The sequence below is a fragment of the Astyanax mexicanus genome, chromosome 5 (assembly GCF_023375975.1).
Source record: "Astyanax mexicanus isolate ESR-SI-001 chromosome 5, AstMex3_surface, whole genome shotgun sequence".
Lineage (NCBI taxonomy): Eukaryota > Metazoa > Chordata > Actinopteri > Characiformes > Acestrorhamphidae > Astyanax > Astyanax mexicanus.
The window spans coordinates 43926833-43940153 of NC_064412.1; the positions used below are offsets into that span (position 1 = coordinate 43926833).

A 13321-nucleotide genomic window follows, 5' to 3' on the forward strand; every position below is an offset into this window, starting at 1 on the left:
TTGTGTGATAGACAGCTCACATGACAACACCTTGCATGCAGATGTAAACTCATACCCACATGCAGCCTTCTCTAAACATCTACATCTACTACAGCTGGCATTGTTTGACAGTCCTGGAAATGTGAGGATCATTCCACACTCAAACACTTGCTCACCAGCAAAATGAACAGACAGGTAATGAAGAACAGTGCCCCACCAAAACCGCCAGCAGATTTAAACCCCACACAGGCATATTTTACAAATGTGCCAGCCTGGGAACATTAAAGCATAACTCTGTGTTATCACAACCGAATATAATATAAAGTTGGATTTTGCAAGATGGATGAATTTGCTGTGTTCCATCAACTCTCTAGATTAGCCTGTGTGCCGCTTCTTTATGTGTGGAGCTGTTAAAGTTCAACTCTGTTAAAACTTGCTCAATCTGCTTTTCCAAATTGAAAGTAGCCTGTGAAACAGACCCCATGCTTCACAGTTAGAAAGGTGTTTTTCTTTATTCATAGCACTAATCCCATTTATACTATACAGCTTTGTGGTCATCATTCTCATTCATTTCTCTTTTCTTTTTTTTTTTTTTACTGCTTCATAATTTTAAAGAACATATGAAGAATGATACTGAATTCATTTTATATCCAAATCTGATATCACAGAAGTATGTCCTCAACATGTTAAATATGTACATCTGTATGTGTGTGTGTGTGTGTGTGTGTGTGTGTGTGTGCGCCTGAATACATAACTAAATGTTAAATGATCATAAAAATAATAAAAAATGAAATGGATACAGGTGGGTCTGAGTCTTATTATTATTATTAATAATATTATTTTAATGTCATGCTTAGCTAAGTTCAACAGTTAAAGGATTTTTTGCCTGAATGTAAACAAACGCTGACAGGACTACATGAATTCTACTGTATATCTACCTGACCGTCTTTCTCACTCTCCTACTCCAAACAGATGCAGTTCATTGATGCTCTGGATGGTGAGGATCTGCTCTTGACTGGTGAGGTTAAATGGCGGCCTCTGGTGGAGGAGAACGCACAGAGCATTCTGAAAGTGGCCACTCCAACCTACAATGACGCAGGCCTATAAATCCTGACTCATCATCCCCACAATACACCTTATGCCACCATCAGCCAGCCAGGACCTGCTAGTGATCCCTCTCTCTCTCTCTCTCTCTCTCTCTCTCTCTCTCTCTCTTTTTTCCATATATCTTCTGCAACCCATGTGTGTGATAGGAGTGTGCGCACACACACACACACACACACTCACACTCACTTATGTAGACTTGACCTCACCCAAAATTGGGAGTATAGAGTCAGTCAGGGTTTTGTGCTCTCTTTTTTTATAGATCTACAGTAGATTTCTGTATTTATAAGTGTCTGTCTTTTGGAAGTGCTGCTGTTGTATTTATAAGCGTATTACTCTTATACTTTCTGCATCACTGACTGCGCCGTGTCTCTGCACTCTCAGTGGGTCAGGGGAAGTATGTGTGTGTTTCGTAGGGTATTTGCTCTGTATGGAATATAGAGGCTCTTTATTTTAAGAATTATGAATAAAGATATTTCTCTGGAATTTCATGCGGTCTGTTTTTTCCATAATATATAACTTTACACCTCCTTCTCTTTTATCTTCTGTCTCTCTTTTTTGTGTGGTGCTACAGTAGAACATTTGGTTATTTTATCCAGTTCTATTGGATCTGCTGGAGAGTACACTGTTAATGAGAAATCAAGTTTCATAGAGTAGCTAGGTGATGTACATATATTATGACTGAGATGTAATTTAAATGAAATAAGTAATGATCTGAAATTGCGGAGGTTTGAGAACGAATATTCGGGTTATCTATGCTCACACCCAGGGTCAAAACTAAATCCAGAGTATGATTACAGTAATGAGTAGGTCCTGTTATATTTTGAATAATACCAACTGAGTCTAAAATCGATGTGAATGCCTTTTTTAATGGATCATCCAATTTTTCGAAATGAATGTTGAAGTCTCCAACTATAATCACTTTATCACTACTTACTGCTAAGTCTGTGACAAAATCACTAAATTCTTTAAAAAAATTCTAGATAGGGCCCTGGTGGTCTGTAGATTTAATGAAAGAAAATTCATTCTTTTTTTGTAACTGGATTAATTACACTGGCGTAAAGGAGCTCAAAAGAAGTAAACTTATCATAGTGCTTCTGATTGATATCGGAGGCTTTTTGAAAAAGTATCTCGGATTGTGTGTTTTTTAATGATGGGTATTAATTGAGCCTAATCCAGGTTTCAGTTACACACAGAACATTAAATTTCTGATCAGCTATGATCTTATGTTAAGTAAACCGATCTTTAGATTTGAAGTGCTGGTAGATCTGTTAGCAGTAAAACACATTTAAACCCCTAATCAGCAAGTCAATGGCTAAAGTTCAAGAGAAAATCTAACTTTTAAAAGCTAGAGGAAGAGACCAGCCCTGCCCTAGTGCCTCAATGCCCTAAGTGCTCTCTATCATAGCCCTCAACAGCCCTACAGGCTGCACTTATTCTGGGGGTAAAAGGGATTAAATGCACACCAGGGTGACCCTTATTGCAATAAATTATGATGTGCCTCTAGATGAAAAATAATTTGATAGTGTCTTAATAAGCGCCCATCTAGTTGTGCGCTCCAATGAGAATAGTGCACTGGCAAATATGGATTGCCAGCCCTGGATTATTGAGAAGAGCATATTATTCTAATATTTATCCTTTAATAATTCTGTGTTTCTGTAAGTGCAATATTAAAGTGCTTCTGTAGAACTTGTTTTAGCCACAGGATGCCTGTCCGACAGACTATTTCCTGTCATTAAGTGGCGTTGAAGAAGTTCAGCAACTTCTCCTTTTTGTTTTTCTTGTGTATATGCAGTGCCTTCTATTCTTTCCCTACTATAAATTGTCCCAGAGGGTGCCCTTTGCAGTAAAGAAAATGTGGTGGGACATAGGGCTGGCTTGGGTTCTCGTACAAGTCATTCAACATGATGAAGTGTCTGGTTAGGTCCCGTCAGTGGATTAAATGTGCTGCTGTGCTGTATAGGTTGTAGCCACATGTGTAGCCTAATAATAAAAAACTAAAATAATGGATTTATTACTTCTATTGAAGAATAGAATGCCCAGCACATCATAGCTTTTTGCTATAGCCCCTTGTCATACATTAGGGGTCTTTTTACTTTTTTTTTTACTTTTTTCCACCACTGGTATCAACCATCGAAAGATACACTGATGTATTTTTTATTAAAAGGAGGTACACGTAGCAACCCTAGGCTGTGGAAAACAAACATTTTGACCTGCCCTATCACTGTCTTTATTGGATTATAGAACAAAACCTCATTCCAGTTAAAACTGGAGGAAATGATATCCTCATCAAACTGCACACTTACTGCAATTACCACAAACTTACTCCAACAAATAATACCAGATATAATGAAACCACTGTTAACAATCGTAAACTCATCATTTAGCCTGGGCCATGTACCCAAAGCCTTTAAAACAGCTGTAATTAAACCTCTGATCAAGAAAGCAATCCTAGTGTACTAAATTTTTTCCTTTACCAACTTTAAAGATTTTGCGTAATGTTTTTTTTACTGATCATTTTATGTTTATTCATGTCATAGCATCTTTTTTATGTAATTGTTCAATGTAAAGAATGGGTACCTTTTTGTTGTGAAGTGAAAACTTGAAAATAATGCCTTTTGTTTAGAAAAAAAAATCTCAGGGAGAGTAGAATTAACTATAGATAAAACGACATATGTTAAGATGTAGGCTGAAACTGAGCTTCCCCTCCTTGCAAGACCAGCATCTGCCACTGGTTTGTAGGTTTATAATTATGAAAAGAAATTGACATGGGTGAAATACGCAAATGAATTATTCTGTGTCCGAGACAATTTTACTTCACTAGCTACAACTTTTCAATGCTTCAGTCAATTTAATTTAAAACTAAGTTTATCAGTCTTATCAGTCTTTGGAAACCAAGCATAAAATATTGCTTTATTTGTTAACATGACTTTCTCTTATGAACCTAAACCAACATAAGTTAGGGCTTTAGAAACATTATTAGGAAGATAGTTATTTTATTTCTTTTTTTTATCTGTTTTTTAATTTGTTTATATATACAGTGCCCTCCATAATTATTGGCACCCCTGGTTAAGATGTGTTCTTTAGCTTCTCATAAATTGAGTTTTGTTCAAAACAATATAGGACCACGATGGAAAAAAAAGAGTAAAATACAACCTTTAACTCAAGTGAATTTATTCAGTAGGAAAAAAATCCCACATCAAATCATGTGTGCCACAATTATTAGCACCCCTGATGTTAATACTTTGTACAACCCCCTTTTGCCAACAAAACAGCACCTAATCTTCTCCTGTAATGTTTCACAAGATGGGAGAATACAGAAAGAGGGATCTTTGACCATTCCTCTTTGCACATTCTCTCTAAATCATCCAACGACCTGGGTCCTCTCCTCTGCACTCTCCTCTTCAGCTCACCCCACAGGTTTTCAATGGGGTTGAGGTCTGGGGTAGAGGTCTGCGCGGGACTGTTTTTTTAAACCCGCTCCCGCCCGCTCCCGCGTCTTTTTGTCCCGCTCCCGCCCGCTCCCGCAAAAAAATCACTTCTTTTAATCCCGCTCCCGCCCGCCACATACACATTCCCGCCGCTCCCGTCCCGCAGTCCTAATATGAATTGAATTAATTACATTTAGTGCTTCAAATTTACATATGTATTTATTAAAACAGCAATTCAGTTCGCAGTCCAAACACATGCCATCAGGTGCATCAAGAATCCTAGAAGTGGATTAGAAGTGGATCTATATTATATAAAATAATAAATGTAAAAATATAAAAAATTAAATTCAATTAGTTTAATTAATATTTGTATTATTATTATTAATAATAATAATAATAACAATAATAATAATAACAATGTTTTTGTTATTGTTATTATTATTATTGTTATTATTATTATTATTATTATTATTATTTTGCACCAGTATAGTAAATGTCGTCCTTTAAATTACACACCCCCCTCCCCCCCCCCCCCCCCCCCCTCCTCTGCACACGCCTGCTGGAGATGCTGAAAATGTGTGTGTGTGTGTCCATCCTCCGAGAGATTTTTCTTGTGTTTTTTTGTTGCTTGCATGGGAATCATAGCGTGATTATTATAATTTTCTTAACAATTTGCGGGAGCGGGACCACATGTTAATGTGGTCCCGCTCCCGCATGGCCTGTATTGATTAAATTACCGCTCCCGCCAATAACAATTCAGTTTTGTCCCGCGCCGCAACATATTCTGACGGGTCCCGCGGGTCCCGCGGGACTCCCGCGGGAGTGCAGACCTCTAGTCTGGGGACTGAGATGGCCATGGGAGGAGCTTGATTCTGTGTGCGGTGAACCATTTCTGTGTAGATTTGGCCACATGTTTAGGGTCATTATCTTGCTGAAAGACCCAGTGACGACCCATCTTCAGCTTTCGGGCAGAAGCCACCAGATTTTGTTTTAAAATGTCCTGGTATTTTAGAGCATTCATGATGCCATGCACCCTAACAAGGTTCCCAGGGCCTTCAGAAGAGAAACAGGCCCACAGCATCACTGATCCCCCGCCGTATTTCACAGTGGGCATGAGGTGCTTTTCTGCATACTCAGCTCTTGTGTTACGCCAGACCCACTCAGAGCATTTGTTGCCAAAAAGCTCTTTGTTTCATCTGACCAAAGCACACGGTCCCAGTTGAAGTCATAGTACCGCTTAGCAAACTCCAAACGTTTGCGTTTATGATTGTGAGTGAGAAATGGTTTCTTCCGTGCATGCCTCCCAAACAGCTTGTTGGCATGTAGATAGCGCCTGATGGTTGTTTTGGAGACTTTGTGACCCCAAGAAGCTACCATTTGTTGCAATTCTGTAACAGTGAGCTTTGGAGAACTTTTAATTTCTCTTATCATCCTCCTCACTGTGCGTGGTGGCACAATAAACTTGCGTCCTCGTCCAGGCTTGTTTACCACTGTTCCAGTTGTTTTAAACTTCTTAATAATTCCTCTGACAGTAGATATGGACAGGTGTAGGCGAGTAGCGATTTTCTTGTAGCCATTGCCTGACTTGTGAAGGTCAACACACATCTGCCTCACTCTGCCTCTTTCCCATGTTGAAGATAAATGGCCTCTGTGTCACGTCATATTTATACCCCAGGGAAAAAGGAAGTTGTGAATTACTAATTAAATGTTCCTACATACTCTGATCAACTTCGTAAACTACTGTAGAAGTGACAGAAATACTTTTATTAAATTTATTTCCTAAGAATTGTTAGGGGTGCCAATAATTGTGGAACAGGTGATTTTATGAAGAATAATTATTTCTTAGTCAGGGATTTTATTTCCCCCTTAAAATTTACTTGAGTTAAAGGTTGGACTTTACTTTTTTTTCCCATCGTGGTCCTATATCATTTTGAACAAAACTCAATTTATGAGAAGCTAAAGAACACATCTTAACCAGGGGTGCCAATAATTATGGAGGGCACTGTATGTTCTAGTGATTTTTTTTTCACATACACAAAAAACATAATTAATTTAATAAAAATGTGTGCTTGTGTGCTATGTGGGTGTGGCCACAGTGATGTCACTCCAAAATTCCTAAAATAATTTCTGGGTAGGATACTCTATTGTATCCAAAGACAAGAGAAACCTAAGAGGCGAAACCCAGTAGAACGTTCCATAGCAACATTATCCCCATGCCCTGACAGCTGATAACTACAGGAAAAGCTCGAAAAATAACAGCTGTCAGTCGCTCTTAATTGGCTTTAAAAAGAATAGTTCACGCTGAAATTCTCCAAATGTTTTGTGTCATTTCTGTCATGTAATAAGTGTCGAATTTAACAGAAAAAAGAACAGTAATAGACATCAAATAGTAACAGAAGAGGAGTTATAAGACATGAGATTTCTGTACTGTAAGTTTACACATTTACTGTAACAGTAATAAAGAAAGTGGTAGTAAAAGATCAAATCCATCAGCAGTGATTGTGTTCTCGTCTGTGATGGAAAAAGATAAAAGAGACTGTAATGCATAATATTCTTGTACTTTACTGGATTTATTCTTCACACTCTACTGTACAAGTAAAAGAGAGAGAGGGTGGAATAGGCCCAAAGATAAAGACGATGGAAGTGGTAGAAAAAACAAGGACAGAAAAATGGAAGGGAGACTGTGTGGGTTAAACAGGTGTTTGTTTTCAGTCCGTAATGGCGGACGCTTCTCCGCAGCATCATCTACAGATTGTTACCCTATCACACCACTGTTTCACCTCTTAGGCTTTTATACTCAGGATTCTAAGTGGTTTCTTTCAACTCCACTGATATTTGGACAGGCGGATAGATGGCATTACTAAAACGGTTTCCCGGTCAGGATAAAAGGTGAAGAATCAGCAGGAAAAAGCAGCGACTTTTGAAATTTCTGAATGCAGCCTTTCTCTCTCTCTCTCTAAACTTAAAACTAAAACAGTTGTAATGTGATTTAGAGACTATTTCCAAAAACAAGACCACAGTAATACATTAATGACCGAATACAAACTGGCTAGTTATCCACTGCTCAGACTAATACATTTACTTTGTATTTCGCATTGTACTTATACTTAGCATGTGTAAGTCTTGGGTTGGATCACTCTTCTACCAAAAAGAAAGCAGGATGGAGACAGATTACCAACTTGAAGCTCTGTTTATTTACTACTGCTCCAGGCACCCACATTTAGTGCTTCCAAAACTCTGATGCACTTCCTGTCAACTCACATGTGACCTCTTACACCAAACACAAAGCAGAACAGATATTTACACAAATAAAGGCAGCAAAGGCTTGTGGCTCAGAGTTGGCAACTGGAGGTGAACGAGTCTGTAAGGACTGTGAAGATGCTTGGCTGTTGGCAGACAAATTGAAGGTTCTGGTGCTTGCAGATTCTAATGGCATAAAGGGCAGTGCACCAGACAAAGCAGTCAAGCATGGAAGTTAAGGTTGCGGGGATGAGTCCTGCACCATATTATCAGGCACAACTACAGGTACTGTAGAGAGGTAAGGCTTTAATATTCTTGCCAATATACTCTTTCCAAAGCTAAGCACTTTTTCATATGCCAGTAAGGTGGCCTTTGACCTCTAGCTTTCCATCTCATGACCTCTGACAGAACGGGGTCCTGTTGCTGTTTCTCTTTTAAGACAACTTCTGTAAACTGACGCAAAAGTAGATGGTGACTTTAGAGAAACATTGTGGGGCATGGCTAAACAGCTGTGGTGAATTCAGAGTGATAATACTATTAACTGGCTTGAGATGTGTCATGCCAGAACTAGAATAAAGGAAAGGATCAGACCCATTTACTGTGGTATTTGAACTGGTTGCTTAGTTGTGGGTGGCGATAAGATCTTCAGGTCTGTTCACACATGGACGGCGTGATAAAGCATCCGCATTACTGTGTTTTTGTCCATCTCTATAGAGAACAGTCCATTCGAAGGAGTCAAGATCCAAAGACCAGCGTGCACGACGGCCAGTTCTATCATTGTCTATGGCGATTTTTGCTTGTAAAGGTAGTGCTTGAAAAGTCTCACTGCCCAAACAATGGCCCAGTTCCCTGTCATATGTTGACCATTCTCTTTTAGCTTTTCTGAGAACATAACTAACATATGCAACCACATGCTTCTGAGCTAACACAGCTCCGATGACAGAGCCAGAAGCATCAGTATAAAGACTGAAAGGCAATGAGAAATCTGGAAAAGCAACCACTGGAGGATTTGACAGGACATGTTTCAGGTACGTGAATGAATGTTGGCATTGGGAAGTCCACCAAAATGGAACATTCTTTTCTGTGAGTGCATGGAGTGGAGCAGCATCGTGTGCAAAATTTCTGATAAATTTACAATAATAGGAGCAAAACCCCAAAAATCCTCTGACTTCTGTAGGAGTGTGTGGAGTGGGTCACCCCACAACAGATTGTACATTTCGTGGATCTGGCTGTATGCCATCTTTTGACACCACATGACCTAGAAACTTGACATGGCCTTTGGCCAGGCAGCATTTTGCTGGGTTTAGCTTAAGGCCGGTAGCTTGAAATCTGAAAGTTGCTGGGGCATTGGTAAGACCCATAGGTTAAACCTTGAAATGGTATAGCCCAGAGCCAATCGTGAATGCAGTTTTCTCTTGATCTTGCTCCTCTAATTAAACTTGCCAGTAACCATGCTGAAGATCCATGGTTGAGAACCATGCAGAGCCTGATAAAGCATCGAGTGCATCGTCAACCCTTGGTAATGGATAAGAGTCTTTAATGGTCACACATTAAGCTTTCTATAGTCTAGGCAAAATATCCATGTGCCATCCTTTTTTGCGAACTAAGACAACTGGTTCAGCCCACGGACTATAGCTTTCCTCTATGACATCAGCTTCCAGCAGCTTGTTTACTTGACTTTCTATTTTGGGGTAGCATCACCAGTATGTATGCGGTGTTTGATTATGCCTGTGCGCCCTTTGCGTGACTTTGTGAGTAGTGACTTAATGACCGTGCTTGAAAATGTGATAGGTTTGTTTCATCTATCTGCACATGTGGTGTAGCATCACAGTGTAAAGGAGTAGTCATACAACATGTCTCTTTAACTACTGTTGTGTCGTTGGATGAGGTGGAATGAAACTCACCCAGATGTTGACTAGGCTACTTCATGTCCTTTTGGCAAAAGTGGAAGGCGCATGTTCCACAATAGTAGTGATTTGTTGCTGATATCAAGAAGGGCATGGTGTTTTTCAAGAAAATCCCATCCGAGTATGACTGGATAATGTGCTCCTCTGACAACTTGAAAGTCATGCTGCAATAATTCTCTCCCTAGCCTAATGCCTAGGGTCAAGGTTCCCAAAGTATCCAAGCACTGTCCATTTACTGCACGGGCGAGTAAAAGGAGGCTTTCATTGGGAATCTTTTTAAAGCTAGAAGTTCTGCAATCTTCACCCACTGTAGAAATTTTAGAACCAGTATCAAGCACTTCAATGCCTTCCACAATAGCAAGAATATTAGCTGCAACTGTGTCATTAGTTTTGGAGACAGGTTCATGGTGAAGTAGGAGCATGCATTATTTTCAGGAGACTGGAAACAAACACTTCATCTGAAGTTAGGACTCATTTTTCTCTCTCGCTTTGAAAGGGGACTTGAACTGCATTTGTGGCCGCTGTCATTCTCAGAATGTGAACATAGTAGGCACTCTAGAGAACAGTATTGTATGCGTTTCTCCTGTCTATCCATACCATGTTGTCTGGAGTGATCAATAGAGGCAGAAGGACAATCATAGTAAGGCTCAGGGTAGTAGTAGCGCTGTGAATGTTGGTAAGATGGAGAAGGGCTGTGAGCATGGGAAGACGTGCTCTTCTGTGTCTGAACAGACCATGAATCTAAGCGCTACTCTACTGTAGAGCCATATGTGCTTTTGCACAGCGTCTAGCAATTATGGCAGCTTCATCCATGCTGGATGCATCTCGTGAATTTTTGACTGCAAACGTCTAGACCAGCCACGAAACAAAATTTGGGAAGGCTTCGAGCACAAGGCGTGTGATATCTGCACTGTACACTTCCAAGCTCTCACCAGGTTTACGAGTTCGAGCATTCAAATGAGTCTGAAAGAATGGTAGTGTGTATTTTGAGCCAAACACATTTCTGAGTTTTTCTTTTGCTTTGCTGTAACTTTGCTAAACTGAAGGAGATATGCTCTCCCAATATAAAAATGCTGCATCACTTAGTCGAGTAGGCAGAACTGAAGCTAACACTCTGGATTGCCCAGCAGCGCCATCTACTCCATGTGGTTAGAACTCCACCTTAGCAGGTAATTGCTCAATTGCACTCAGCCTCAGACATCTTCAGTCAAAATAGTAAAACACCAAAAACAGTGAAAAAAAAATCCTTAATATCTCCATCAAAAATGTAAAGATATTAGCTCACCAGCTTTCAGAAGAGTGAAAATGGAGGGATAATTGAGAGATTTTGTTGTGTACCATCCAGAAGTTTTAAAAAATTACTCAAAACTCACAAAAAACACCAAAATACTACTGCTCCAGGCACCCACATTTAGCTCTTCCAAAACTCTGATGGACTTCCTGTCCACTCACATGTGACTTCTTCCACCAATCACAAAGCAGAACAGATATTTAAACAAAACACATTATTTTTCTTTTTACTGTTGTAGTATAATGTAGTATGTTGGTGATCCTGAAACCCGAGTTTACCAGTAGAGATCAGAGGAGGGAGAAAGACTGTGGAGAGACAGCCTACTCATTTAAATAACCCCGCCCCTGAGGTCTGCCTCCACAGAGCTCACACAGTCTATGATCCCGCCCATACAGTCATTGATCTCACCCCGACTAGGTGTAACCAGCTCTTTTACAATAACCACACCTTTTTGAATAGAGCTGAATAACGCTTTAAAAAACGAATTCTGTGGAAATATAAATAATAATTAAATAATGGAGGTAGAATTACAGTATATTGGGAAAAACGTGATTGAGAGTTGTCTGTTTTGCCATTGAAACCTATGGGAATGGGTGGGGTTACACAGCTTTCTGCGACCGAACAGCAGGGGGGTATTCCAATAAGCGTGTTCAACAAACTCCAAACCTAACCCTGAACTCCGAGTTGACTTACCTCACCGCGTCATACTCCGAGTTTTCAGTTCCACAGCAGCTGATCAGAGTTAGGTTACTCAACTCTGATTAGGTTAAACCCAGCTGAAGCGCGTTCACGGCTACCTACAAACAGGCATTCTCAACGGAGCGCTGAAACAGAGATTGACCATGAAAATGAATGAGGGAAAGCACAAGGCATCATATTTCACCCCCATTGAGCAGGAAATATTAATGTCTGCGTATGCAGAGTATAAAATCATATTCAGACATAAAAGCAATTCAGCAGCAGCAGCAAAGCAAATAAGTCAGCTTGGGCAAAAATAGCTGACAGAGTCAATGCGTGAGTTAACATAAAAACAATAAACTTATAAACAATCCACTTAGTGAAAAGACATGGAAAAATATTTTAATTGTTGTTTAATTTAATTGTTAAGTTGTTATTATTATTGAAACATTTTTATTTGTCTTGATTTGTACCCTTTTCTTTTTTTAATTAACCTAGGTGTAGTCCAAGTGGGATTAAACGCACGTGGCAGCAAGTGAAGATGAAATATAAAAACATAGTCCACAGTGGTATGACTTGTACACAACTACCTAATGTTTTTACTTTTATCAAGCTTAGTTTGCCCTACAGTTGATTATGGTTTTGTAGCTAATAGGAAAAAGGCTGAGGTAAAAAAAACAGGGGGGGGGGGCACCACCGCCACCTTTTACCCGGGCAGAGGAGCTGGCACTTTCACAGAACAGTAGGAGGCCCATCACTCATGGAATCACTGGAGGGAGCTCATCTGAGCCATCAACCCCCCAGCACACACCTCATTATGTTAAAGGATGTTCATTACATTTATTAGTTTATAGTTCATAAACTGTGAACTGCATTGATATTCTTAACATGTTTAATGCTACTAAAATTATGCGACTAAATGAGCCTCCTACAGTTGTAAGTTATCTTAATGTTCCCAAATCTTACTTGATGTGAATAAATATCAGTGTTTAACAAAAAAAATCTAAATTCAGGATGATGATGAAACAATCTCTTCTGCCTCAGAATGGGAGGATCCTGGGAGGCCACACATTTAAAATATCACGCATATTGTTTAGGTGAAAAAATATATATACAGTGAGGAAAAACGGTAACGTGCGAATAATTTGCGCTTCAATATCAACTGGATCCGCTTGCATGAGAAAAGTGGGCGTAACCCTGAGTTCGGAGTAAGTTAACCTGCCAGCGAGCAGGTTAGCTTCAGAGCGTAAGTTGCTATAGTAACTGACTCAGGTTCTCTCTAAGCTCAGTTTCTGGAATGGAAAATCCGGAGTTTCCGTTAACTCCGAGTTTACTTACCCGGTTTTGACCTTTGTAAATATGTGGTGTGTTAGTGAAGCATTGTGTTATGGGAATGAGAGGGAACTTGTGATGAGCTGGTGACTGTTTTTCCTGTACAACTGGTTTGTGTAAGATTGAGTAGGATTTAATTAAATTGTGACTTGCTTTGTAAATAGTTTTGTCTAATAAATCTCTGTAAAAAATCTCTCTCTCTCTCACACACACTCCCTCTCTCTCACTCTCTCAAACATACTCACTCTCTCTATCTCTCTCACTCTCTCAAACATACTCTCTCTCTCTCTCTAACACACACACTCCCTCTCTCACTCTCTCAAACATACTCTCTCTCTCTCTCACACACACACTCCCTC

At 39.7% G+C, this 13321-nt stretch overlaps 1 protein-coding gene across 1 annotated transcript in view; it reads left to right on the forward strand.

Annotated features, from left to right (window-relative positions):
- The window catches only part of LOC103029047 (ubiquinol-cytochrome-c reductase complex assembly factor 1), a 55704-nt gene extending 54135 nt beyond the window's left edge, over nt 1-1569 (forward strand). Inside the window, exon 9 of the mRNA XM_049479425.1 lies at nt 952-1569. Within this exon, the coding sequence (XP_049335382.1) occupies nt 952-1086 (135 nt within the window). The 3' untranslated portion in view covers nt 1087-1569. The remainder of the gene's footprint in view (nt 1-951) is intronic.
- The last annotated feature ends 11752 nt before the right edge of the window (nt 1570-13321 follow it).